General features: G+C 46.7%; 1 protein-coding gene and 1 long non-coding RNA gene across 7 annotated transcripts in view; both read left to right on the forward strand.

Annotated features, from left to right (window-relative positions):
- The window catches only part of TOM1L2 (target of myb1 like 2 membrane trafficking protein), a 58876-nt gene extending 33529 nt beyond the window's left edge, over nucleotides 1–25347 (forward strand). The window contains exons 9-17 of one of the 6 annotated variants that reach the window (XR_005103656.1): nucleotides 1306–1354; nucleotides 2466–2589; nucleotides 3691–3808; nucleotides 5732–5807; nucleotides 9014–9079; nucleotides 16364–16423; nucleotides 19096–19132; nucleotides 19659–23476; nucleotides 25281–25347. Coding sequence is in view for 5 of the 6 variants with exons in the window: in XM_037383428.1 (XP_037239325.1) it covers nucleotides 1306–1354; nucleotides 2466–2589; nucleotides 3691–3808; nucleotides 5732–5807; nucleotides 9014–9079; nucleotides 16364–16423; nucleotides 19096–19132; nucleotides 19659–19807 (679 nt within the window). In the remaining variant the exon portion in view is untranslated. Of the gene's footprint in view, nucleotides 1–1305; nucleotides 1355–2465; nucleotides 2590–3690; nucleotides 3809–5731; nucleotides 5808–9013; nucleotides 9080–10953; nucleotides 11052–16363; nucleotides 16424–19095; nucleotides 19133–19658 lie in introns of those variants that run through there. The other 5 variants (XM_037383428.1, XM_037383430.1, XM_037383431.1 and 2 more) reach the window with 5 other exon arrangements.
- Nucleotides 25348–25634: 287 nt separating this feature from the next.
- Nucleotides 25635–27883, forward strand: LOC119146167. The gene is made up of 2 exons (XR_005103657.1): nucleotides 25635–26542; nucleotides 27424–27883. It is a non-coding gene; the product is annotated as an uncharacterized LOC119146167 (long non-coding RNA).
- The last annotated feature ends 105 nt before the right edge of the window (nucleotides 27884–27988 follow it).

The following is a 27988-nucleotide window of genomic DNA, read 5'->3' on the forward strand; positions in this document are numbered from 1 at the left end:
TCATCACGCCCGTCTCTCGTATGGGTGCCGAGCTCTGTCAGTGACTCAAGCAGGAGCTCTGGCCTTCACTGTGAAGCTTTGGATGGAAATGAACGTGTGGTTCATAAGCCTTTTGGTGAGAAATATGAGGTGGGAGGTGTCTTAGGTTTCCAGCTAAAGGAGCTGGATTTCCAATAATAGTAGACACCCACAGTTTCCTAAAATTGAAATTTGGGCCTGAATTTGGTTTTGCTGCCTTTTAAGTCTGCATTTTTCTCTGTTACATTAAGAAAACATTTTAGTTCGCTTGAGATTCCCTGTTGTATTTTGTCCATATGGGAGAAAACCCACAGGGTCATATGAATATTACGGGCTTTTTACTGAAAAGAGAGGTTACATGTGAAACTACTTTTAAATGAGGAGAAATTCTAACCTCAGAGAAATGACGGTGATTTTCTTCATGAGGGAGGAGGTTGGACTGACCTCAGACAGGCATTGGGAGGAGGTAGTTCCCCCTGCCCTTTTGAGTTCCTGAAAGCTGGGTGTAGGTTTGCAGTCCCAGATGCACATGCGTTCGGGGAAGGAGTAGAGACAGCATCTCAACTAACCAGGCTTCTTCCCCTAAGAAGTATGAGAATTTTGATCCACTGTCATTACTTTTCATTCTTGGAAAGTACCAACCTATTTGAACATAGGTTCTGGTGATCTTTGGGTTGACCCAGAATGTTTTAAGAAATGAATCTGCTAATCGTTGTTTCCCTTGCCATGGGCTGCCTGGGTAGGGCTGTGCTAGCGTGCATATGGCTTCTAATTTACGTGTATTGCAGCAAGAGGGAGCTGTTAAGTGGGAGTAAGAGTTGCTGCGGTGCTCAGCTTATTTAGCTGGGACCATCAATCTTGCCACAGTTCCTCCTGTCCCTTGGCTAACAGAATAGTCTTATCACAAAGCACTTAATAAAAAAAAAAAAAAAACCAAAACAAAACCAAAAAAAAAACCAAACAAAAAAACAACAAAAACCACCAAACCCAAACCCGAAACCCAACCACAAAACAACCCAAAGACAAAACCTACAGTGTTTTTCAGGCATGTGTGTGCTGCAGGATCAGATTAGTCAACTTGATATCTACATTTGCCAAGAATGCAACTTCTGCAACTATCCTTTCTTTGTCCTGGCTTGGAATTAAAGCTTTCAGGGTTCCCCCTTGAGCCAACAAAATCTTCAGTGGCAAGCATGTCGTGGCTTTGTTGTAAACTTGTGGTTTTCATTGGTTTTTGGTGGCTTTGATAGCCCATGTTGGGTGGTTTTTTTGTTTTTGTTTAAACAGATTTGAACGATACAGATCGGGACGTTCAACACAAAATGCCAGCAATGGAGTAAGTACCATATTCCATTTATTATATCAGCAGGTACACTGTACTAGCTGGACTAATATCACTAGTATCAGACCTTCTACCTGTTTAGCCCTGTGTCCTGCCTGTAGCAGCTAATAGTGCATACCAGGAAAAGAGTGTAAGAATGTGGCAAACAGCAAATGACAACTTTAGCTCGGAAGACACTACACTGAAACATCTATCTGTGTTTACAATCCATGATGGATTTTCTTTCCTTTAACTTTTTTGATTGATTTTGAGTCCATGTGAGCTTTAGGAATTCACAGTGTCCTTGAGCAGTGAGTTCCACAGTTTCACTATGTGTGCACACACTTATGTGAGTATTTATATGTAATAAATATTTTGTTCGTATTTGAGCAAGTCACTTAATGACTTTTATTTGCTCCACCTTCTTCACCGTGTCTTACCTAACCACTGTTCAGGTTAATTTTCTTCATGCCACTCATAATTTTAGGAAGCCCTTTCATCTCCTTTTTCAGCAACCCCTTTCCAAGCTGAAAAGTCACAGTTTTAATTACTCTTACAGTGAAAACTATTTTATAGTCGTTTCATAATGTTCAAGATCTGAGTTCATAATGAATTCATATGTAGGACTATTACATTTTCTGTTCTGCATTCTTCTAACCATTTCCTCTCTGCTTTGCCTGTTTGATTACCACTTCTACTGCCAGTGTGATGCAAACCTCAGCACTGGCTCTGCATTGTAACTTTAGTCAAAACAAAGAAGTTTTGTTTCTGAAAACAGTTTATGCCTAATGTGGAAGATGGTAGCAAATTCAGTTTGACTTGGATCTGATGGTCTGTTGGTCCAGTGTTAAAAGGTGGAGAACACAGACACATTAGCTAAATCTGGAGAGATATCAGTGACCTCCAGGAGAGCTTCCTGTGGTGCTGAGCAGTCGAACTTGATGGTTTTTTGGTGCCTGACCCTTTTTGTCCTGTGCTTATCACAGTAGTATCTGAGAGACTGGTCCATTTGGCAATATGCAAGAGATATCTTTTTAGGAAGTACCCATTATTTTTTGGCTAATGTTGCACTGCAACAGGAATTGTCTGGCATATGTAACTTGCTGTGTTTCTTGTGTCCCAACAGGTACTGAATGAGGTGACAGAAGATAATTTAATAGATTTGGGTCCTGGCTCTCCAGCTGTAGTGAGCCCAATGGTTGGAAACTCAGCACCCCCATCTTCACTTTCTTCACAGCTTGCAGGGCTTGGTGAGTACCTGATCAAACAGTGCTGATGAACGTGAGGCTGCGATGCATGGACTTTTTCAAGCCTAACCAGCATGTGGATCTTGAACAGCATACAGGGGCTGCTAGGCAATCCAGGTGTGTGGTTGTGGGAGCAAGTCTGCGCGGTTGCTGAGGTCCCTGTGACCAATCTGAGTGCCCAGTACAAGCCCTTATCACAGTGGGCTGTGGGGATTTACAAGGAGCCATTTTTCACTTGTGGGTCAGGGAGTTCTGGCTCCCTTTGGCTCTCCACTGCCTGGTTAATGCAGTCGTGTCGGTAGCCTTTGGAAGGTTTGGGTGTGTGACTTACAGGATTAGGAAGGCTTTCCCACTCCTCCGCACTGGAATGATCTGTAACTGGGAACTAGGCTGGCACAGAGGGAGGGATTTATTAACCAAAGGGGAAACGGAAGGAAAGGGTGCAAGTTCTTGTTCATGGTAAAATTTGTACTACTACTTTTATTTCTTCTGAGGTATAGCTCTCCATGAAATCAGTCTGGTGAACATTCTTGATTCCCCTTCTACAGATAATATTTCAAATCTTTGGATGAAAAGTATTATGAAATTGTTAGCTGTTCTACATTAAATCAAACCAAAGCAGTTTGATAGGATCACTTGATTTGACTGAAGGTTCTTCACCTCTTTTAGCATGGTGCCAATATCATACCGCTTGATTTGAAACTGTTGGTTTCACAGTCAGTAGCTGAGAGACAACGTTGTGGGGAGGACTGGTATCCCTGCCCAAAATTTTGGACCATGTTAGTGAATAGTAAATATCTCAGAATGAGATGGCAGCGGGTGCTCACCAATTACCAAATGCTGGTTTCTTGATGAGGAGTACTTATGGTGTGGTGCTTCCAGGAGGAGTAAGACAATCTCTATGCTTGTCTTTTAAGAAATGCACGATTAGCAGCCTCCAGCCTCTTCTGGCCAGAACTGTGCTCAGTGCTGCAACTGTTGACTAGATATCTATAGCTGTCCTGTGGTTGTTAATGACTTTCTCTGTAACCTACATAGTCATGGCAGCGGTGCTTGCATGTGATTTGCTATTTCATTGGTTTGCTTTTTTGCCTCTGGTTGCAGACTTGGGTACGAACAGCGTCAGTGGTACGCTCAGCTCTCTACAACACTGTAATCCTCGTGATGACTTCGACATGTTTGCACAGACAAGAGGCAGTTCCTTGGCTGAGCAGCGAAAGAAGTATGTTGGAGTTTGTCTTTAGTGCTGGTTGAGTCACGATATTGCTGTTTTCTAAAAGCATAAATCTGAAACTTCTTGACTTCATTCCAGACTAAAAAAGTAGTTTTGATGTATGTTTTTGTGCTTTTAATGCAATCCCTATCCTCTTGGTCATTATCAGTATGAGCCAGTGGAGAAGTGCTGGCCAGAGCAGGCTTACTGAGTAATGGTATTTGACTGTCTCGGATAACGAGCTCACTGGAAACTTGAAAATGCACTTGCCTTTACTTCTGTAGATGCTTCCTTTCTTAGAGGTTTGTCATCCTATCCACCTGGCCCGTGCTTGAGATACCGGAGCATAAGGTTCCTTCACCTGAAGGTCATGGATATGCTTTGGTGACTGAATTACTGTCATCAAGGGCTAGGAAACAGAGTTACCATCCAGTTAAACTCTCCCTTTGGCCCAGCAGTCAGGCTCTTGCAGGCTGTCAAGGCAGTGCAGCTCATCCAGCTGCCATGCTATCCCTAACTTGTTTATATGCATAGGGCTTGCATCTCTAGAGCTGCAAATCTGAAACTTTCAAGGGCATTTAAAAGACCAAATTATTTTAATGTAAAATAAATTATGCACTTATTAAGAAATCCTTTGATACCTGTCAAGTGAGATTCACTGAAAGATACACTTAGGTATTTTTCTTTCATATATTATTTCTTGCCTCCTCCTGGTTTCAGATGCAGTGGCTACCAGCAGTTGGCACATCATCAGTGTCTTGTTTCAGACTAAGAAATTTTGTTAAATAGTTTTTGATAATTTGCTAAGGTCCAAGCTAAACTTACCAGTCCTGGAAAACTCAAGCCAGCTCATTTATTTAGGATCTTTTGTTTGCCATTATCAATATAGCTATTGGTACTGCCTCAGCAGTGTTCAGGAGACATGCTCTACTGTTGAGGCATACGTTACCACTGGAGATTTCAGGCTGAAAGCCCTAACGTATAGTCAGAAAGGAGAATCATTGCAGAGAGATCTAATAGAGGTCCCTCTGTCTCTTGTGCTAAATGAAGCATGAAACTAGTCTTCCCACACTGCACCTCTATCTCCTTCTGTGAGCTAATGGAGCAAGGAGCACATATCAGTCCATGATTTCACAAGAGAGGATTGCTATATCTTCCTTGGATTGTATGCTGTATAAATGGAGCAGCAGCAAGGCAGTAAAGATGTGAGTGTGACTTACCGTGGTGCGTAGGTGAGAGTCTCTGGGAGCTGTGCTCAGAGCCTGGGAGAAGCCAGCACCCTGGAAGAGAAGGTGCTGCTCCTGCTCAGACATACAGCTCCTCCCAGGGGTTGATTTATGGGCAAGTGTTGGCATCTGCTTCAGCTCATGGTTCACCACAGTGCTCTGAGAAATGATGCTGTTGCCTCTGTCACCTGACTGCTGCATGTCCCTCTTGCATAGCAAGTGAAGAAGCTTTTAAAAAATTCAACCTCTGTAAATAATGCGTTTCTTTGTATGCTTCGCTGTAGTTGCTTAGTTATGTTTCATCTGTCTTTGAGTCTCCCTCTGCCTTCCCCCATGCATGCATCAAGGTCAGGCTTCCAAATGTCATCTTCAGAGCTTTGCAAAATGTAATCTGTGCTCAGGCCTCTTTTCATAGTCCCCTGCTAGCTCTTGGACATGCTTATGGTGTCTCGTAACCTATTTGCCTACCTTTCATAATGCTGATGTTACTCTTCTTGCTTCAACATGTTTACTGAAACTGATGGATGGTCTTTATATAATAGAGCACGCTCCTCCTCTTGGAATACATTAGTACACTTGAAGTCTGGTTAAGAAAAAAAAAATGTGCTTTCTGATTTCCAGGGGAGTAAATCAGAGTAGCAAGTGTGTTCTGCATGGGTGACTGCTGGACTTCCTTCTAGTTCTGTGGTTTGTTCCTTTCTTTCAGCGTAACGTATGAGGATCCACAGGCTGTCAAAGGACTAGCATCTGCCCTGGATGTTCGAAAACAGAACACAGGAGGGGTAGGTCGTTGCTCTGTGTTTTGTTATCTGAAGCCATGCGTGGGATCCAAGCTGTAGGCAGCTGCTTTGACCAAGACTTCTCATTCTGTATTCCAGCAACACGCTAGTACTGGCGATTTTCAAATTGATATCTAGGAGCAAGTACTTGCTCAGTAATGATCTCTAAAGAGCTGCTACTTAGCACATCAGCCTAAAAGACTTTAGAATCATAGTGGGTAGATTCTCCTGTGTTCTTGCAGCTTGCCTGGGGGGTCCAGCTCTTTGACTGGAATCACTGCTGAAAAGAATGTGGGGAACACCTTGTGAACACTAGTATGCATTTGTTTGGTTTGGTTTTGCTTATGAAAGTTGATGCAGTCTTAATCTACTAGACTTTGCTCTAAGTGCATGGATACACAAGCAAGTTACAGGGGGAAAAAAAATTACGTAGACTTTTAATGCTTCACAGGCTTTGCCATAACTCGCCTTGCACGTAGTCTGTTCTGTCTGTCCCAGGGCAGGCTCCTGCTATCTTGTGTGGGCAGAAGATGCCCATGTGCTGTCACCTCACAGCAGCTGATGCTAGAAATATGTTTGAGAGAGTGAGCTTGGCCAGCTTTGTCTGCATATCTTGATGAAGGCAGAAGTGAAAAGAGCTTTCAGATCATCCGTCAACCCCTTTCTACCCACACTGCTGTTTAAAACTGTCCTGCTTTTTTTTGTACTCAGCTGTGTCTAAGTTTTTAGATGACAGAGCAAGTTTAGAGCCTTTTCCCAGCCTGACTTCGGTCTGTGCTGACCACTAGAGAGCATGGCAGAGCCAGCCGAGCATGTACATGCCTCCCTCCTCCATGGAGAATTAGCTCCCCATGCCTTGGCTGATCCCGCCCTGGTTCTTTCATAAGTTGAAATGGGAGTGCTCAGGGCAGCTGGCATGCCTGGCAGCTTGTGCTCTGAGCCAGGGAGAATTTGCATTCAGAGCCAGCTGGGGTCAGATCACAGCTGCCTGCCTGCCTGGGCCATAGTTCAGTGGTAGCAGGGCTTCAGCAATGATTTTTTTTTTTTTTTTTTTTTTATGGAGCATCCCTCTGACCCACAAATCTATCTGCTTATTCCTGTCCCTGTTCTCTTGCAAAAAGGGCATTTTGTAACCCAGGTCAGCCCCGTGACCAGTTTCAAGCTTAACCCCACAGCAGCTCATGGCAGCAGTACTGAGGGAAAAGGGGGAAGCGTGGGGAGGCAGGGGCAGAAATATGTTAAGGGGGGTGCAAGAGTAATTCCTGAGGCCAGTGTGACAACCCAAGCCCCCAGTACCACTGAGCTGTGTTATTGGCAGGACCTGGGAAAGGATTTGAGATTCTGCTTTTTGTTCGTGGCTAATCAAACGCAAGAGGCGTGCATTTAGCTCCTGGTCAAGGGGGCTGTATTCCCTGGTGGCCACGGGGTCATGTCCTTATTTATTAACACTTTTGTTCTCAGCCAATTCTGCTTGAGGCGCCAGTGCGACGTGTCATTCACACCCGCGTAGCTGCTGCTCTGCCCGAAGTGTTGTCAGTTCAAAGGGCTGTGTCTAAGCTAATCTGACGGTCAAAGTTTTTTTGGGGCAAATGCTTTATGGGTTGTGGAACTTTGGGCTCGGAGATGTTGGAGAGACTTTCATCTTCTTTTCAAAGGTCCTGATGACTATATCATGTAATCAGAATAGCTTGTTTTGCAACACAGTCTTTCAGTAGTCAACTGAATGCTATTTTGTCAAGTGTTGTGAGGCTTCTGGGTGTCTCTTCTTAAAGGAAATAAAAATTAAACTCTCCTAAAGTTACCAGCCGCAGCATGTGTAGCAAAAAAACTGGCAGTGCTCAGTAAATGAAACACACGTGTTAATTTGGGTAGAGAGCTAATTTAAGAACAGCTCTAGGGAGGAGCCAAAAGCTTTGCAGCACATTCTTCACACACATCTTGTTCCAGCACAGTTGTCCAGTGGTAAAATTCAGCACATCCGACATTTCTAATGTAGTCATTCTCAGAATGGTCTGTAGAGAGATGGCTGATCACGTGGCATTAGCTGTCTTAATATGATTTAGCAGCTGGAAACAAGATGAGCTAAAAATACACTGTTTTCTTGATATTGCTTTTCCATGTTGGGAATTGCTTTTGTTGCCACAGAGCTGTAGCATGACCACAACTGGGAGGAGAGGTGTCCAAGAAACAATTCTCTAGTGTTACACAGATAGTAGATGAAGTTGGAGTGATTTCCCCCTCTTTTTTTTTTTTTGTGTGTGTGTGTGTCCTCAGCACAAGTACTGAAATGAGACTTAACAGGGATATCAGCTGTAATCCTTTACCTGTGTTAATGGGGACAGAAGTATCCCACGTATATGGGTATCTTGATGGACAGACGTAAACACAGCGGTGGCTCTCTGCTGAGCCAGCCCAGTTCTGGCAGGGCTGGTGGGCTGGAACTGCTGCGGTCTGCTGCGGCTGAGCAACCCCTCCAGAGCTAGAGGTGACTCTGTATCCGGGCCCTGGCTCAGGCGTGGGATGCTGAAGGACAAGGAGCCATCTTGAGAGCTGTTTTGTTGCTGTGCCATGCAGTCTGCAACCTGCTCCGAGGAACTGGATGCATGAGTGTTCCTTTTAACCTCTGCCGCTCATCGAGAGGGGCAGTTTGAAAGACTGCCAGAACACTGCAGCAAATGCCATTACTTACCCTGCTGCTCAAGACCATTATTAGAGCTGTTGTAGAGGCAGGGGCAGAGTCTGTCTGCTGAGATCGGGGAGGTAACTGGGGTGTGCTGCAACTCGCAGCTTCATAAACACGGGGAAACTCCACAGTGTGTAATAGTGTTTCCAGTAAAGCCTGACTGATTTTAGTAGGTTGTATAACCTACACTACTTCTTCTTCTAAGATGACAAACATCAGCCTCACTACTAGTTAGTGATTTTATTTGTGGGTTTTTTCTCTTTTAATATCAGCATGGGGGAAGCACTAAAATTCTGTGAACTGTCTGTAGGAAGTGCAGAGGTCGGTGTAGGGTCTGTTCCTCCACGGGCAGAGCTGACAGGCAGCAGAGGAGAATGCAGCTGCTGCCAGAAGCTACCATAGGCAACGGGGGGGGTGTGTGTGTATGTATGTACATGTGAATTTTTTAAACTTGCTATTGTTACATTACTTTATCATGGGTTGTTGCTGTGGCTTCTCTTTATGGACCTTTCTGTTCTCAACACAGAGGAGAGGTAAAGGTGGGAACTCAGACATGGAGCCCATAGACAAGTGGCTAATTACACAAGGAATGGTGAGGACTTCACCAGTGAAGCGATTCCTACTGCCCACCCCAGTCCCTTTACCTAGAATAACCATCCTACATTCACCTCTTGTCCTGCCCTACTGAACTGCTTGAAATCGGACAGTACAAGGAGTTTATTTCCCACCTACATCATTACCTGGGGCAAGGGGAAAGATTTGCACCAATTTCTGGTTTATACAGGACAAAGGCCTGTAACCAACTGAATCATACGTAGGATCCCACATCACCTTCAGAAGTGGTCTGGAGGTCCAATTGGTTCCTTATACTGTCTTGATTTATTTCTGCAGTATCCACTTTTCGAGGGATAAACACAAGTCTCATGGATCTTGTTCTTAAAGAGGATGCTTTCTGTGTGTCTTTAAAGCAGCCTTTTTCTGGTAGTGCTTAATTTCATGGTCTGGAATAAACATATGGAAGTTTTAGGTTCATACCTAATTGAATTGGGTAATGTAGGGATAGTCCTTTATGAAAGCAAGGGAATGGGGGAACTGCTACCCAGCCTGACATCTTCCACCCCACTGGCGTTAGGATTCAGATTCCAAAAGGTATGATAGTGTTTCTGGCTTTAAGGATTTAATTCCCATGTCTAGTGATGCCAGTCCTCTGATAAAACCAAGCTTCTGAAGATCACTGAATCTCTGCACGTTTTGACCTTGTTTGAAGTTGTCCTTCATCAACAAGCTTGCAGAGAGAAGTTCAAAAGCCTGCTTTAAGTGCAGAAGTCAGAGGCAGGTAAAAAATAGCCTCAGCTATGCCTTAAAGCCAAGTTCTAAGACCAACTTTGTATTTTTGGAGAACGTAATCTATCACTCTAAGTATTTGAGATTAGTACCAGTAATGTGACCTAACTGTACAAAGTCCTTCTGAGACAGTCCTGACTGCAGCATTGTTCAGAAAGGTGCAGGGCAGAATTCCCTTTGGGCTGGGGTGTGCCTGCAGTGCAGCATGTGGGGCTGGGCATCAGGAAGCCCATGGAGCAGGAATACCTCGCTCCAGGGAGAGCCTTGCATGTCCCAGACTGAAAAAAGGGAAACATCCCAGAGAGTTAAGGTTGAGAAATACCAGTGTGTGCAATATCCAAGTGCACCAACTCTGGGAAACACTTTGTGTTTATTCTTCTAGACCTAGGGCTAATCCAGATTATTTCTGAAGGCCATCTTGCAAATTTGTCAGAAGTTTGCATGGCTGGCGAATGCACAGTGATTGGACTCGTGCATATATATGGTTTTATCTGCCTGCCCATGCAAGCACCCAAAAGCAGTTCTTTGCCTGCTAGCACGCGTGGGTAAGCCCAACTGTAGGTACCTACCCCTGGGAGCCAGAGCTGCCTTTTGGTGCTTGTCAGAGACACACAGCTTGTAACATGAGAGTGAAAAGCTGTAAAGTGAGCAGTGCTTGCTTTGCCCCTGATACTGTGGTTCACAGAGGCTCTTGCTGTTTGGTGGCTCTGTTGCAGCCAGAGATGTATTATGTCACTGATAGATGTTCATCCATAATGAGTAATCCAGTGCTTGAGTTAGTTCCTCTTCTTTGCCTTTCCACTGTTTACAAGAGCAGGGAAGCATGAAATCGGCACCCCTGCTATTCACACCACTCGCACCACTGCTTTATTAAAAAACCAAACACAATATTCATTCATTGGCTTGTGGTTATTCAGTCTGGAAAAAGGATACTGCAGCATTCATGGAGGCATATGGATTTGGGGAGGGAAGGGGGTCTGGCTGGCTCTTACAAGCCTGTCACCTTGTTTGTATGCTAAATATGAGAGAAATACCTAAAATAAAACTAAACTAATCTTTAACTCAGTTTCTCTCTTAACTGGCTGTAGTTCTTTAACCGTATTTATTAATACGACTTTGTAGCATTTGCAGTACCAGTGGAATAACTAGTATCCCAGGTATGAACTTGATTTCTGTAATTTGTTTTTTGGTAACTTTTAGTACTTCTGAGATGAAGGGGGAAAGAAAAGGGGTGAGTCGACATGGCCGTTACCTGTGCCTGTACAACACTGAGACCACTGAAAGGGTGTTCTCCACCTGCCAGAGTGCCACTCACATCCCTTGTGATCTGACGTTCTGTCCAAACTGTGATACAGTTAAGCTTAGGGTTGAGTTCTTCCCACTCTATTTCTGTGCATCCCAGTTCACCAAAACACCTTTGCAGAGGGAGGCTCCTTTGGGACTCCATGTGTACTCTCCCAGTGAACTCTCCCAGTTTCCGTTTCAGCTTAATCTACCGCTCAGTTCTGGTGGTAAGGTGATGCCAGGGCCATGGAATCACAAAACTTTATCCATTCCAGTTATGCCTACAAAACTAACGTAGACAAAATGGTATCTGCAGAAAATGTTCCTGGTTCAGATGTGACTTAGGCGTGCTAGCTGAGCTGTTCAGTACCAGATCTGTTCGCAGTGTAAGGTCTGGGCTCTTGCAAGTTCGGCCATGCAGGTGTCATACAGGGTCTGCATCAGCAGCTCGTAGGCACAGACTTTAGCATAAGGCTGCCAGGTAATTCCAGTTCCCCTCTCATGAGTTTGGCCAGCTCTTGAGATCTGCGTGAATATATCCATTTGTTAGAATAATCTGTCATCCCACTCATGTGCCAAATGGATATTTGTTACAAAAGTGAGAAGCAGGTGTTGGCTTAAGCTGCCATGTCAGGACAGACATTATTTGGGACAGTAGCAGAAGAATGAACTAGAATTCACAGAAAGTGATACAAATGCTTTCAGCATTGCATCTTGGCCACCAGCAGCATGCCTTGCTAGAGTGGCAATTCCTCTCTGTAGTGAAGGTACGTGAGCAAAGATTAAATGAAATCTTTGCTGAGATGTTGTTAATTAGTAACAAATTGGGATGCTGCTGTGTATGCCTTCAATAGAGAGATAGGATCGAAGATGTGGAAATTACTTGGGTAACATGAGACAGTCTCCAAAAAGATGCTGTATTTCAACAAACGTGCTTGAATTGTGGCCAAACTGTGAGAAATAAAGGTACGAAGCTCTCATTTCTTTTGTGTGGTAGGACCCCTCCCCCTTTTGAAGGCAAGCGTGCACGCTCCCTTGTTCGGGAGAGCATGTGGGTTTCATTACCTGGCCAGCCATGGCCTTTTATGGAGCACTCTACAGGGACAGTCTGATTCCCCGTGTGAACAAACGCTTTTGCTGTCTGGACATGCCTATCAGATCCAGATTGCCTGGTGGTTGTAGGGGCACAACAGGCTGTGGTGGGGAACATGCTGTACCTGAGCTCTTGCCTTCCCCCTTATGTGATGTCAACGCAGTTACAAGTAATCAAGTAGCTTATTCAATCCTTATATGCAAGTCAAATGTGTTCTAATATTGAGGCCAGGCAGCTATTTCAAGATCACAACAGCTTTCAATAGATGGTAAAACTGTAGTAGTAAGCTGGAGTAGACTGCTAGCGTGCACCTTAGTGCTGTCATTCTGCTGCTGTAGGAATGACAGAGCTTTCTTTACTATTGCTAACCAACACAGGGGAGTGAACAGCAGCTAACCAGGTATTGGTGTCAGCTTTGTTAAACATCTAGAAAGAAGTGGAATTAACTAAGCTACTACAAGACAGTAGTCTAGCAACAATTAGTATGAACCTTGTTAAACATTTTAAGAGCATTAATGAGCTCACCCAGAGACCTGAATTGTCATTTCATACCTGCTTCTTTTCCAGCGGGATCATTTTTAATAGAAATAAAATGTGATAATAATAACCTTAAACTGTCTTTTTAAGGGTAGAATATTGGATTTTGTGACTTCTGAGGAAATACATTGGCAATACTCTTTGGCTTTTGATTGCTAGTGAGAACAGCAACAATATCTAGCTTAGATAAGTATGAACTTGAATTCCAGGTTCCTGTGGGTTTTGTGGGATTGAATGCTTGCTTTTGTTCTCCCAGCCCTCCTTTTCCATTTCCCTTTCAGGACTGTTGAGATGATCCCATTTGTAGGATTTTCCAAAGACTAAATAAAAAAGGAATTTGAAAAATGAGCCCAACTTTTAATTAAAGCCAGTTACTTAAAGTACCCCAAAATATTGTGTGACTTAATTTCTGTTTACTTGGATTATAGACTTTTAAAAAAGAAATCACAGTATCGTTATAAAAACAGCTCTTGCAGCCAATTCTGACTATCTGGGGAGCTCTCTTGCCAAGACTGAGAGCTTCACTAGACCGTGTATGTTTGCATAATCAAAGTATTAACAAGACGGTATCCCATTCTGGAGCCATTTCCGTGTAGTCTGTGGCTGCCACTGCTGTTTGTTCCCAGAAACTGTTGTCTTTTTTAATGTGTAAACTAGCTAATTTATTCTTGCATTGCTTCTGTTGTGTTTTAGGGGATTAGTTTTAACAAAACTCCCCTCTGGATTTTTTCAGTTTAGGGCTTCTGGAAGGGGGAGACTTGCCAAATTCACAACTGACTAGCAAAAAATGAACTTCTGTGTGTGGTCAGTCTCAAATGAAATATAAATTGGTACTATGTTAAAATACTTTAAAACTTCCAGTTACTCTTGAGAGTTTCCCCGCCTCTTTATTCTTGAACAAAGTAAACCTGATACATTTAGCCCGTGTTTTATGGGGAAAATGGGGCTCAGAGTCTGAGGAAAGGAAATGGGAAGTTCGAGCATGGAAGGAGGGATAGATACAAACCCCTGACTCTTTTGTGAATGTGCTGGAGGATGGGGGAAGCTTTTTAAAAGGTCAGTGCTGAATAGCAAACAGCTGACAGCTCAAATGTTTATCTTACAGCTCTCTCTGCTTCTTATGTATGACCTGTGAGAAGTGTTCTTGCGCTTCTGAGGGTTTTTGTTTTGTTATGTGAAGTAGGTCTATCTGAAAGTAGAATTCCTTTTTTGTTGTTTGTTTTTTAATCTTACAAAGCACAACAGCACAGACTCTTCTATACTGCTGAGCTGTTCTTTGAGGAGGACTGCAAACGCAAGAGTCCTGCAATTCTCAGGAATCCATTACTTGCTCAGTCATCTGTCATGTTTTCAGGATAACCAGGATTTGAACTGCTGTTCTTTCTAATACAGGGACTGCGGTACCACCACGCTTTTCAGAACAGCTGCTCCTATTTTATTTACAGAAAAGAACAAACAAACAAAAAACCAAAAAACCACCCCACCCTGCTATTTTCCTCCTTCCCTCCATACACGCTTTCTTATCCTTAAACATAAGTACCTTTCTGAGCTGCAAACTAGCCAACAGCTCTGAAGGCTACATCTTCCAAAGTGTTACTTATTGTGTGTGGTGTTAAGCAATACAGGAGAGAGACAGCAGTGAAACTTCTGCAGTAGGTTTTAGGTTGCTGTAGGCTGAATAAATTCATTGTTTTGTATCTCGGAAGCTAGTATTTTCCAAAGCTGTTAAACTAATGAGCCAGTTCTACAAGCTGCAACTTGTCCTTGGGAAGGAACATGTTGGAAGATGTTCCAGAGCCCTCCTCTTATTAATGGCCATCTGGGCCAGCTCAAAGCAGCTTCAGCACACGGTTTTAGCGTTGTAAGTGCATGATTCAGCTCTGTATTGCAAATTAAAAAGGGGCAATTACTCTAAATGTGGCCCGTTCCAAAAGGAAACTGCAGGAACGTCTTTTCTGTTTGGGATCTTCATGTATTTGCTGAAAGCACAATGGCCACTTGCACCTCCGACCCTTCTTGGATCTGGTATGTGCAACCTGCAGAGTCGGAGCCAAGCCATCTTCCTGGTGCCTCTCTTGGTGGGAGATGCTTTGGATTGAGCCCTGGATTTCCAGTCCTTTGGCACAGCTAACCCACCTTAGCAGATCTTGCCTCAGGCAAGGGCTTAACCGACCTCAGTGCAAAGGGCCACTTGATTATACGGAACAGTTTTTGAGGAGCTCTGCTAAACAGCGTCAGCCTGTGCTGCTGCCTCTAGTTCAGCGCCTGACTCTGCTAGAAGTCCCTGAGAAAACTACATCTCCCAGCAAATTCATCTGCAGAGCCTCTTTCAGCTCTTCTTCCTGCAAGAGGCTTCAGGCAAAGCTGTGGACAGCCCCTGGCACCTTTTCTTTAAGGAGAGCCTCTCCAGCACCGTGAGGTCTCTCGCCTGTCAGTCCCGCTGCTCAGCTGCCGTGCTCTGGCCTGGAACCTGCGTGTCTGACATTGCTTTCCAAGTGTTTTTCAAGCTGCCCTTACAAGATCTATTGTGGCATTTTCCTGTTTACTTCTGCAGCCCTCTGTTGTATTTAAGCAGTGTAGTTAAGTCAGGAAATTCTACACCTAATACGCAGTAATTTCCCTTCGCTGACCCAGTTGCCTGTAGTGCTTTGTGAAATAGCTGCACTTCAGGGCTCGGCACGCTGCATCTGCACCGCCTGTTGCAATTGCAGAGCATAATGTGAGCGGTTTTATTGCAGGAGGAGAGGCAAACCTTCCATGCTTTTTTGTTAAACCATCTGTGGAGGCCTGATGGGCGAGCCTCCGCGAGCCTCGCTGCAGCAGTGCAAGGTGGTGCTGGAGCAGGAGCTGGGAGGTGTGTGCCGTGCTCTCCTCCTCTGCTCGCTCTTGGAGCTGCTGCCCCATCCTCCTCCCCACCTTTGCCTTTGAGACTTCACACTGGCACACCTTGGGTTCTGCTGTCTGCGCTGCAACAGGGTCACCTTTGACAGAGGAGTGGCAACAGGGAGCTGGGACAGTTTTCCTTCAGATTGGTGTGCCAAGGTTTGTCAAGGCTCGGTGGTGTGGTGGGAGGAGGATCTGGAAGAAAACATGACAGTGTACCCTGGGCTCTGACTGCTTCCACCGGTGGAGAAAATCAAACTTTTCACAGGAGTGTTGCCTGAAGACTTTGAGCTCCTCTTTTTGCTAACCCTTCACTGTGGCTAATACCCATTTTAAAAAATACAAGGTGTAAATTTAACATTTCAAAACCTAACTGATATCCAGTATTCTACCCTTAAAAGCTTTTCACGATCAAGATTAGAATCATCAGTCCATCTTGATGGTTTTAATATGTGGTCGAGAAGTTACCCATCTTACACTGGCATGAAGTCACGTCATTCCCCATAACCTTTCTCTTGGTTTTTTTAGCCTTCTTGTTCATAATTTCCTTTCCAAGTGTTTCTTTATTTGAAATGCCATTTATATTTTGTTGCCTTTTTTTTCCAGCACATCTTACATCTTTGTTTTTGTTTTGTTTTTAATCTTATTTCTGGTGTTTTCCATCGCTCTGTGGCCATGATTGTGGATGTGTTTTGGTTTTTGCCTGCCTTGCTGTTCTCTCGCTGCACTCCCTAGATCCCTGTTGCACAGTCCTCTGTCATGGATGACATTGAGGAGTGGCTCAGTACCGACTTGGTGAGACTCTTTATATTTTCATTTTTCACAGGGGCAATAGCACTTGTATGGATAATTTTCAATGCATTGCTGAGTTACTGATACTTCTCACAACAGGAGGCAGAGAAACTTCCGAATTGTATAGCTTATTTCCCTTTTGAAGGGAGTATCTAAGCAGGAGATAGGGTCATGTTCAGCGATTCAATCAAAATGTTTTTTTCTGAGTTGTTTTATTTTCACTTCTCCATGTTAACAGCACAGAATAGCATGTGTTCCAGAAATCCTACGTTTCTGGTCTCTGTGTAGGAAAGCATTTAAACATGTGCTGAAGTTTACCAGTGTTCTCCACTGGACTTAAAGCACATGCTTAAGGCAGTGTTAGCTTTGACGGGGTCCAAGTGCATGCATACGTTGAGGCATGCTTTTAAGAGATGCTGGATCAGGGCTTAGTTCCTTTCAAATCGAGATGTCTTTGTTAAATTGGCAAGCAATCTTGACATGTTTCATAATAGCGATAATAAAACTTTATAACAGTCTCTCTCCAATGTTTATAACTTCCAGTTTCTCCTAAGTGATTATTGTCTGGTAATTATTAAACAAAGAGAAGATGGAACTAAAAGTAGCTTTTCCTTCATTCTGGAGTTTGTGTTGCTGTACCAATACACATCTGGTTTAAGCAGTGGTACAGCTAGTACGCATTTATTCCAGTCTTTTTTTTTTTTTTTTTTTAGTGTAACCATCTGACTCAAATTAACCAAGTGCAGTTTGAGGACAGGTGGTGGGTTGTGTTTCAGACTGTTCTTTTAAACGTGGTTTTAGTGAACTGAACAGTTTCCTTGTGGTCACCATATCCCTAAGGATCGTCTCCTTCCATTCTTCCAACTTCAGATATTGTTCCTAGGTAACTTTCTGCTCCTTAAGGTCTCCCCCAGCCCCTTGCTATTGCCTGCTTGGCTCCTAGCTGGGAGCTGCGGGGTTCGGGCTGTGCTCCCTGGCTCCGGCAGCAGCGCTGCAGGCATGCTCCAGCACGTCAGCCCTCCGCTCCAGCACCAGAGGAGCTGACTGTACTGAAAGGAAGAAAACGCTCGTGCTCTCCAAAGCCGCCTGAAGTGCTTAAACAGATTCTGGGTTTCAGTGTTCGAGTTTGGCAGACTGACTGGCTGTCTTTGAAATGTCACTGCTTTTCAGCTGCAGGTAGTTTTTTCAGGCCTCAGTACAGGCAGTCATTTTCAAATTTAATTACAAACTGGTCTCATTTTGTTAAAGAAAGACAGTAAGTGTAGCATGTCTACTCTGCTTAAACAATAAACTTTTGTCTTTGCCATTTAAATTAACTTATGAGGAGATAAGATCTTACGGAGAAATATCGAGGTAGCTCTGCACATCTGTTATCCTCTAGATAGTCTTGCTCAAAAAGAGGAAAGCAGGGAAGTGCCATGTGAATGCCTGAACAAGCCTGTGGATCACATATGCTGCAGCCACGACTGTACTGGCTTCCCTTCTCCTGGGTACCTAGGTCCCCATCCTGACCCTGTGTGGGTGCAGCGTAGAGATGCCCTCTGAGAAAGTTTGGACTGGATTTTTGGTTTTCACTCCAGGTTCCCCCTCTCCTTTGTTTTGTTAATGGTTCATTTCAGTTCTCTGCTTCCCAGCTGAGCAAATTACAGATTAGGGTAACTAATTGTTATTTATTTCCCTACCCTTTTTGGGGGTACAGTGGAACAAACAGTACCTCTGCATGTGAAACAGGGGCTGCTGTGTGTACCTTTGGAAACCTCTGTGCAGTAGAAAGCTAATAGGTGCTAGGTGTCTTTATCAGGCATTAAAATTTCATGAGGCTGATCCCTATGTTCCCACTCTCCTGGCAGAGGAGGGTATGGACAAATACTTGTCTTTTTCAAAGCAGGTTCAACATGAGGTTTTCAAGTAGTATTTTTGTCCATCTTCAACATCTTGATAGATTGCCGAGGATGCCACATCCTTGGACTTTTAACTTCCTTATTGAAGCACAGTTGGAAATTCACATGTTAAAATGCACACAGCTGGTAGAAATGCACTGACCCCCTGGCATCCCAGCCTTCATATGTCATGGACAGATGCTAACTGCCCATCAGTATCCTTCATCCAGCCCACTCTTGTCTTTGTACGGCGTGGATGCCAGGAAAGCTGCTATATTTTCATATGAAATCTAAAATGAACTCCCGCAGGAGGAGCGTTGGCCCCAAACTATTTTTGCAGCATGTGTCCTTTGTCAGCTAAAAGTGCATTTTATTTCAAGATGCAATGCAAACCGCAGCCCTGACTTTTTAAAGGACCGTGTGACAGAAAAGATGGCATCTTGTACAGTGTTTGTGTGACTCACTCAGCTCAGTTTTTGCCCAGGCCTGCTGTCTGAAGTTGGAAACAGCGCTGGACTACCATTCAGGTCCAATGGGGAAAGTTTAACCATCCACCAGCAATCTTCAGAAGCATCTCTAGTGTTCATTCTCTTGCTCTGCAGCACACTGAAATGTCAGTCACCGTTGGCCTCCTGATGTGGGAGCCATGCAATTTCCCCAGGTTACCCTACTCAAATAGTTAGCGTGTGGAAACAAGTGGTGGAAGTTGTCCAGTTGCATTAAACATGTGTAGAGGATAGTAGTGAAGGTGAAGCACTGCCTGTGTGTTCACGCGCCTTTTTGTTCCAATTGCAGAAAGGAAACGAACTGGAAGAGGGAGTGACCAGCGAAGGTAAGCAGAGATGCCTGTGGCTATGAGCCATTCTCAGGTTCGTGCGCAAACTGAATTATCTGCTTTGATCCCTGCTGAGATGCTGACTTATCCCAGCCTGATGTTCCCCAGCAAATGCTTCTGCACTTGGAAAGGCAGGAGGCGAGCGTTTCGGAGCAAAAACTATATATTTATGGTGTGAGGAGCCCTCCCGGCTGTAAGTGCTTTCCTGCCATCTTCCTTGGCTGTGCACTTTGTTTGTGCCAGCAGGAATGTGTCCCCAAGCTGCTCAGCCCTTTGGAATGATGTTTCCCTGCTTCTGTCACAGCCGATGGCATAGCGTGGGCTTGATTGCCTGAGCTCGGGTGTCTCAGAGGACATCTGTACCCTTTCCTGAGGAAGTCGGGCTGTGCAAGTATGTGTGCCTGCAAATGCAGCCCGACAGGACTCCAGGCGCTGGAATTTCAGACCCTGCTAACCTCTGTCCCCAGGGCTAAATGTGTAGCCCCAGTTCTTACTTGTCCTCCTTCTTTTTTTTGCATTGCAGAGTTTGACAAATTTTTAGAAGAGCGAGCCAAAGCAGCGGAGATGGTTCCCAATCTGCCATCCCCTCCTCTGGAAGCCCCCACCCCTCCGACAAATCCTTCCAGCAGGAAAAAGCAAGAGCGCTCTGAGGATGCCCTCTTTGCACTGTGAAGATCGCTCTTAGCCGCCCTCCCACCCCCGTGCTCTGCAGGCAAATGTCGCTGTACAGCCACTTTGTCCTCCCACAGTACTCTGCTAATGACGACCCCCTTCCCCCCGATTTCATAGATTGCTTCTCCTTCCCCCCCTCCCCAAACAATCCACCTGACAAGCTGACTCTTTCTATTTAAGTCTGACACTATTCCTGCCAGACCACAGTTCTCCAGCACTTGCTTAATCCCATCCTTCCTATCCCAGCTGCAGAAAACTGGCTCTCGATGCTGAAAACCCCTTTAGAATGCATGAGTACGTCACACTGTGTTGAAACAAAAGCCCAGAGGGGAGAGAGCAGCCTTGCCCTTCAATTTATGTAGGGATCATCCTCTTCTGTAGGCAGGTCCTGCCAAGTAGACTGCTCTGTCGATCAGCATGTAATTGACTGAGCTGGAATGTTCAGGAGGAGTGTGTCTTTATTTTTAGATAAAATGTTAATGTATTGGCTTTCGTGTCGGATTCGACAGCAAGGAACAACTGTTCCCCTTTCAACATGTGCTTCACAAGTTAAAATCCTTTACTCTCCCACTCACGCATCTCCTGGTACCATATGGTGGTCGCTTTTCCCCACTTTGTGTGGCGCTTCATATTCTAAATCTCACAGGGTATTTTTTTCCCTTGTGTTTTATCTGGGCTTACTCTAATTTGAAAGCAGTCTGTTGGCCATGTCCAGTAGCTCTGGCAGTTGCCGAGAAAGAAAAACGCTGAGCTAAATGGATGCTGTAACATTAGCGCACGAAGCATTTTGCTCTTTGGGAGAGCATTCTCACATGAGGATTTTTTCTAGTGTATTTGCCTTTTAAAATAGCTAGGTTATTTTTTCCTTACCTTAGATTCCTTCCTCAGTGACCGTAGAGCTCTGCGTTTGTCTCAGCTGTTGTAAATAATGTCCATGCAGATGGATGGGACTTGCTTATGGACTGGGTGTGAACTGAGGTTCTTGGATTCCCTGCCGTGCCTGGTAGGATAGACATGCTGGTTCTTGGTGGTAGGTATGAGAAAAAGAGGCAAAACTCACAGAGGCTTGCATGAAAATGCTGAGGGAGACTGTTACCATGGAGGGATTAGCCATGCCTGCCTGTCCTGGAGGTGAAACTCCTCGTTTCCTTCTAGGTTTGGGCCTGAGGAAGTGTTGAATGATTGTGGCCACGCTACTTGTAATTTTTGGCGTGTCCTTTGATACCTCTGCCCCTTTATTAACTCCCAGCTCCTACAGGGCTGCAGTCTCCCTCCTGTCTGTGCAAACAAGCATATTCCCTTGCTTGCCAGGGGCATGGCTGAGAGAGCTGCTCTTCCTGGAGCTGCCAGGAGGGATTCCAGCCTGTGTGCCTGCCTTGCTGGGCTGACGAGCAGAGCTGGAGTGGGCAGCTCCAGCCATCACCGCGTCCCCCAGCATGTTCCTTGGTAGGAAGCCAGTGGCACAAGATGGCAGGATCAAAGAGAGAGCCGAACGCTGCATGGCAGGAGAATCTCCTGTCCTGACAGAGAGGCACTTTATCAGATGAACACCCGTGCAGGCAGCAGTGCCTCAGCCCCTCTTCCTCAGGGCACCCGTCGTCTTAGGCAACCAGCCACTTTGCTCTGACTTGGCATGTCTGAGCTTCCCTGGATGCTGATGTGTGTCGAGCTCTCACAGAAGTTGTTCTAGACCAAGAAGCTGTGCTACAGACAGCTGATGTGAAAGTGATAGAAGCTTTTATCTGAGCACAGTTGTTGCGGTTCATGACATGCTCTCTAGGGTATGCTGTGCTTTGATAGGTTGTGACACACAAAACCTTTTACCAAATGGCCTGATTGCAGCACTGATGGGCTTTGGGAGCGGTCACACTAATTTTTGGAGGGAAGCATTGTTTCATGCAAGGTTTCCAGGCGTCCCAGGTCCGATGGCACTCTGCGCTGTCCCTGCTCATCTCCTCTGTCCTGCCCTGCCTGCATCTTCTTCCAAGATACCTCCATATGTAGCTGGGCCCAGGCAAGGCTGCCCTGCCACCCCCCAACCTGACTTTGCACCTCGTCACTGCTCTGTAGCTCACTGCTCCCTGTCAGCTCTGCGCTGTGCAGAAAGTAGTGTGGCTTGCAAGTGGATGGGGGAAATCAGGGTAAGGATGGAGATAGCCTGGGCATCAAGCTGCCTCTTCTTGCTACTTGCTGGCCCTCTCCCCAGCTGAATCCCTCCTACGTGGGTCTGCAGAGGGTTTCTCTCCATTTCATCTTCTCTGTGGCTAATGGAAAGTGCCAGGACAGTCTGCCTTGGCTGCATGTATATACGCACTGCTGCTCTCGCCCACTGCCCTTGCTGTTTCACACAAGGTGAGCCCAATGCTTAGATACTGGCTGCCAGACATCCCGCTGCCAGCTCCTGCCAGACCCTGCCTTGCTGCAGTACGTCAGATGTGGCCACCAGCTCCTAGAAACCTGAGGGAACTTGTGTTGTGACGCTGATTTGATTTCAGACAGTGTCTGGTGATTGCCTGAGCAGTCTTGCCAGCACAGAATGAATTGTTGGTATTCCTGTCAATGCAAAAAGCTCCGTGGGCGTTTTAAGTGTGTATTTTCTCTTCTAAATCCTTGAAACACATTGACCCTGTAAATGGCCACATCAGGTGATTCTAAGCATGTTAATCCAGCTTCCCTGCCAAGCCAGAGGAGATAATCGCATTGCTGAAGCATGGGGACATTGTCAAATGATGCTGAGTGGCAGGGATATCACCAGTGCTGTCACCAAGCCCCCCTGCAGAGTCCCACTGCTGCGGATTTGCTGGGCTTTCTTCCCCCACCCCTAAGGAAAACGCAGGTGGGGGGTCTGTTAACACTGCTTCTTTCTGTCATACTAAACCTGTCCTGGGACTTCCAAGTTGTTGCTTTAGAGAGAATCTGGTCCCTTTCTGGAAGATTTTACAGAGCTGTCAGTGGTTGCTCACTCTGGCTGGGGAGGAAAACTGATGAAACAAGAAGGCTGGGGCTGAGGGGAGATCAGGAGCATGTGTTGGCACAACTCAAGGGACTCTCTTCTGTGCTTGCAACCTCAGGCACTCCGTGGTCCCCGCTGACGCCCCACGTTATTCGCTGGAAAGCAAGGGCACTGTTTGCAGGGGGTGGCAGGTGCTGTCAGCACAAGCAGTGGCTTTGCTGGAAGTAGGGCAGTCCCCAGGAGATGCCTTCCTTGGGAGGCAGGTGCTCAGCCTGGGGCAGCAGCTAAACATCCTTTTGGTGGGACCCTCGATGGGTCTGATTAAAGCTCAGCCCTGCTGCGAGTTAAATTTGGAGCCTGAATCCACCAGACCTGGCTCTTGAGGGCTGAGCACGCTGGGGCTGGAAGCACCAAAGGGGACAGAGCGTGCGGCAGAGCGGGTGGTTTAGCCCAGGTAAGAGCTACGCTAGAGCTTCCCTAATGTCCTGTATCAGGATCTCTCATCTCACCCGTCCTCTTGTGGTCTGCAGAAAACCTGAGCGGTGGAAACTGTTTGAGGGAAAGGGAAGGGGGTTTTCACTTCAGAAGACTGACCTCTCCATTTATTCTTCCTTCGCTTTCACTCTAAGTGCTTCCTCTGTGCAAGTGGGCAGAGGACTTGCATGGCTCCGCCACTTGCAAGAAGAGGGATGGAGCTGCAGCCTGACCCACTTTCCGTAAGAAATAACATCCCAACACTTTCTAGGCATATTAGGAGCCACAGCTTGAGACTCAATGACACTAAATTATTATTGGGGTCCTTTGTAAGTTCTAATCATACCCTATTCTAGGTTAAAATATTTATTTTGTCAATGTATTTTCTTTCCAGTGTGTTTTTTAACCTCTTCTGTTAACCCTTCATGTGCTGAGATGTAAGAAATGAATGGTTTCTATTTAAATATATCCTTTTGGGGTTTTTAATTGTTTCGTGTAGATTTCAGCTGCATCTTTGGCAGGTGTAATAGATAACAATGTGCTGTACAGACATTTAGGGTGTTTAGTATGTAGGTAAGGCTCATAGGAGAATTGCTCATAAAAACGTAGCACGGTGTCTCTTAAAGGGAACAGCGTAAATGCAGAGACTGGTCCTTACTGGGACCGTCACGTAGCCTCCAACATACCTTTCCCCTTCCGATGATCACAGCCTCTGTCCCTGAAATGTGCTGATCAAGTCAGTTCTGCCATTTCCAGGGCTGGTTTTGCACCACCAAGCTGAAGAAGGATTTTCCTGGGGGTTTCCGTTTGTTTGACTTGGTTTGGCTTGGTTTTTTTTAAATGGGGTACGTTGGCCGTTTCCACTTTCAAATGGAGGACTGGGCAGAGCTGGCTGTGGTGGCGAGATGTTTCCCTCCAGTGGTGGAAGAACAGATCCGGGTGGTGGCTGCAGACCCAGGGCAGGGGTGATGGGCCCCCTTCGCAAGCTGCTGCAGGAGGTGGGCCCACGCTCCCCCGTACCCCGGACAAGGCAGCCTGTTCCTGTTCCTCTCTATTTGATGCCCTCCTGCTTTCACCCATGAGGACAGGACATGCAGACCAGGAGAGCAAACACCGCAGCGTTTTCAACAGTCTTTTTCATCCAATGAGTTGTCAACTCTCCTGCGGCTGCTGGGAGTCCTGTGGAGTGGGAACTGCTTGTGCTATCTCCATCCCCAGGCCAGCCTCATCCAGCTCAGTCATTGTTTACCTCCTGAATGTTAACCACAAGGCTCGTGGAGCCTACCCTGGAAAAAACCAGCTCAGGAGAGTTATTTTTATGGAAATAATGAAGCAGGCAGTGAGTGGATTTCTAGCCTTCTGGGAGGTAACCCTTCAGCTGCTGGGAGCACCCACTTGCCCACCAGCAGAGGAGAGGAGGCAGGAGTCCCCTTGCCAGGTTGCCAGAGGTGTTGCTGGTGCCCACTCAGCACCTTCCACTAATCCCTCCCAAAGCGCAGCCTCTGGAGCGGGCTGTGCCTGCCTGCTCCGTCCCCAGGCTGCCAGCCCCAGCCCCCCGCACCGTGGCACCAGGTTGCTCCTCCATCCAGGAGAGAGGCCAGGCTGTGTTTCACCGAGATCCCCCTGGCTTTCGAGTGGCGCTAAGCTCTGGTGCTGGTTCTCTTTAGCCTGTGGCAAACCTATGCCAAACTTCCCACCCTGCTCTGTGTTTTTATGAGTACAAGCTCCTCATTCTGTACATGTTACTATGAGCTGTCGTTAACCCTACACATGTAACCTGTGTAATAGCTTCTCTGTATATTACAGCTGTAGGCTTTCCAGATAAAAGTGGATAATATTTATTTACTGAAAATATTGGATATTTTTTTGTTTGGGAATGGGGTAGGGGGAGAAGGGGGACATAACTGTTTAAAGAGGTTGACTATGTAAAGAGAAACAAAATACTCAAAGAAACCCAACACTAAAATGTCATTGTATTCATGTAGGAAGTGTTTACGTTAAGGACAATACAACCGTATTAATCTGCCATTGTTTAACTTGCTCCAGAAATCATCTCTACTTTGGTTCCTGCATGTGAGATACTCCAATAAATACACTACTAGTGTGACCAGGAGGACGTGTCCGTCTGTCTCTCAGGGGATGTCTCACTCTGCTTCACTGCCCAGCCTGAACACACGGTACGAGTGTGGGGGAAACACACACGGTCTGTGGCTGCCATTGGGTGCCCATCAGATGTCAAAACGTGACACAGGCTTTGGGGAATCCTCGGTTTCCTCTACATGACAGAGGTCTGGGGATTCTCACTGGGAAAAGGATTGTCCCCAGCAGAAGATGCTCTTTGTGTCTTTACATGGGTCTTGCTGTGCACAGTGGTGTGTTGCCACTGCTGATAAATTCATTCCCCGCTAAATCTTTGGCTCATCTTTTGAGGCTAACATCAGACAGGCGCGCAGGTGACAACCTTGGTGCTTGGTGGGACACCTGCCCACCTTGCAGGGCTTGCCAGATGGTCCTTGAGGGTAACTTGGGATCACCTGCCTTAGTGACCTAGAAAGTGGCCGGTAAGGAGTTGTTGTGCACTGCAATACAGGTGATGTTCTCAGCCCATGGGTGACTTCCTGACTCACGGGCCAAGAATTTGTTCCAACATCCTCATTTATGATGGGGGTTTTGATGGGCAGAGAAAGAAGAGCAGCCATCTAGGAACCCTGGAGAAGTGATGTGTTACCCTGGCCAAATATGAACCGATCTGTCAGAATAGTGCCCTCCATCTTGCACATAGAGTTCAAAATTAATGGCCTGTGGTTTAAAAGCTGCTCTGGGGAAGGGCTGTGCGTGGAACAGCTTGAAAGATGGGTTTCCCCTCCTTGGAGCTGCAGATTAGCATGCATTAAATCCAGCTCTGCCCCAGCTTGTTTACCGTCACGCTGATTATGTGCCTGACTCTGTGGGATATATTCGGGTAGGTTCATGGCCCAGCTCTGCTGAGAAAGGTGCGGAGCTACCACTGCTCTGACAGAGCAGAAATCACACAAAAAGCGCTGGGTCGTAAAGTTCCAGCACTGTGCAGGAGGAGGGCTGCCGGAGCGGGGGGCTGCTGCTTTCCAGGGGGCTGCACCACACTGTCTTCTGCAGTGCCACGCTTAAACATGAGAAGCAAAGATCCCTCTAATCCCAAATTCCGTCTCCAACAGGGGCCAAAGTGGGTGCAAAGGGAAAAGTGTAAGAGCAGGACGAGCTTGCAGGGACATTTTGCGTGTGTGTCCCTCCAGCTGCTGGTGATACCTGCCTCCCCAAACCGAGCACAGGTTTGTGAACCCTGATGGGCCTCTCATCTCCAAACCTGCCTGGGCTCCCGCAGAGGCCATGCAAGTTCCCAGGACAGGCTGGGGTCTTGCACAAATCACTGCCCTCCACCACAGGCTGCTGAGCCCCGGCATGGGTCACGCCACAGAAGCCAGCATGGGCTGAGCCTCACATAGTGTGCCTGTCGCTGCTTTTCACTATTGGGCACCGAGTTTGCATCCTGGCATAAATGGGAAGCGACCACACGTTCATTTGCCTTTTCCTATTTCACTTTGGGGTAAACAAACCCCGAGCTGGGGCTGCAGAGTGTGCTGGAGGGCTGCCAGGCGCGGCTGCATGTTTACCCAAGCCATGGCTCAGGAAGGGAGAGTTGTCAAAGCAGGGTCACAGGTAGTGAAGGAGAGAAGAGGCTTTGAATCTGTTTGTGACATGAATTAATGATTAACGCCACGCTCTGCCACAGCAAAACCCCCAGCGTGTGAGGGCCGGGAGTGAGGCATGACAGCGGGGCCCAGGGCGGGCAGTGCTGCTTTCAGCGCAGGGTTAAGGTGTGCTGGCATGCAGCAGACATCCAGGGCTGGCACCTGGCAGGGCACAGCGTTTTGGGAGAGCCCGTCCGGCTGAGCGAGGGGGCAGCAGGATGGGGGATGTTTCATGCAGGGTCCCCGGGGCTGCTGCGTTTGGACTTTGCAGCACAGCGCATCCCAGAGCCCATCACTGCTGCCAGTGTGGCTCGGAGCGATGCTCCATGCCGCCGGCAAACCCTACGCGGCTGTCCGAGCCCACTGTGGCCGCGCCAGCCTGCCCGGCCAGCTCTGCGGCCAGAGCCCAACCATCTCGGGGCTGGTTTCTTTTCTGTCTCATCCCTGTGGTTTCCTCCCAGCCTGCGCTCAGGAAAACGTCTCAGCGACTCCGGAGCAACCACGTGGCCCCACCACCATCCCCGCAGGACCGACATGATGTAATCGCAGGCCCTGAGCCGTGATGCAGAATCACTCCACTCCGGGCCGCTGCGCTTATTGGCTGCGTGGCCCTGGTCCTACAGGCGGGGTTTTCCCTACCCCGCATCCACGCTTACCCCGGGGAGCCCCACCCCGTGTGGCATCCATCGCCCTCAAAACCCACCCATCCCACCGAGCCGCCGGTGCTTCCTCCTCCTCCGCTGCACAGAAGATGCTGCTTGTTTGCTTTGGTCCTCCAGAGCGGGGGAGAGCATCGTGTGTGTGTCCACGGGGGCACAGACGCTCCGGCTCCGGGGGGGGGGTGGAGTCGGGGAAGGGTCCCAGTAAAATCCGTCTTTTCTTCCAGCTTATGCAAAAATAAAGCCGTGTTTACACGTGTGATCTCCCTTCTCCACGCCTCACGGGGAAGGCTGTGTCCCGGGTCTCGCTTGGGTTGTTAAAGGTGTGTGCCCCTCGTGTTTGCACAAGGCTGCCCTAGATCCTCGT

Source organism: Falco rusticolus, chromosome 4 (assembly GCF_015220075.1).
Source record: "Falco rusticolus isolate bFalRus1 chromosome 4, bFalRus1.pri, whole genome shotgun sequence".
In the NCBI taxonomy this organism is placed as follows: Eukaryota; Metazoa; Chordata; class Aves; order Falconiformes; family Falconidae; genus Falco; species Falco rusticolus.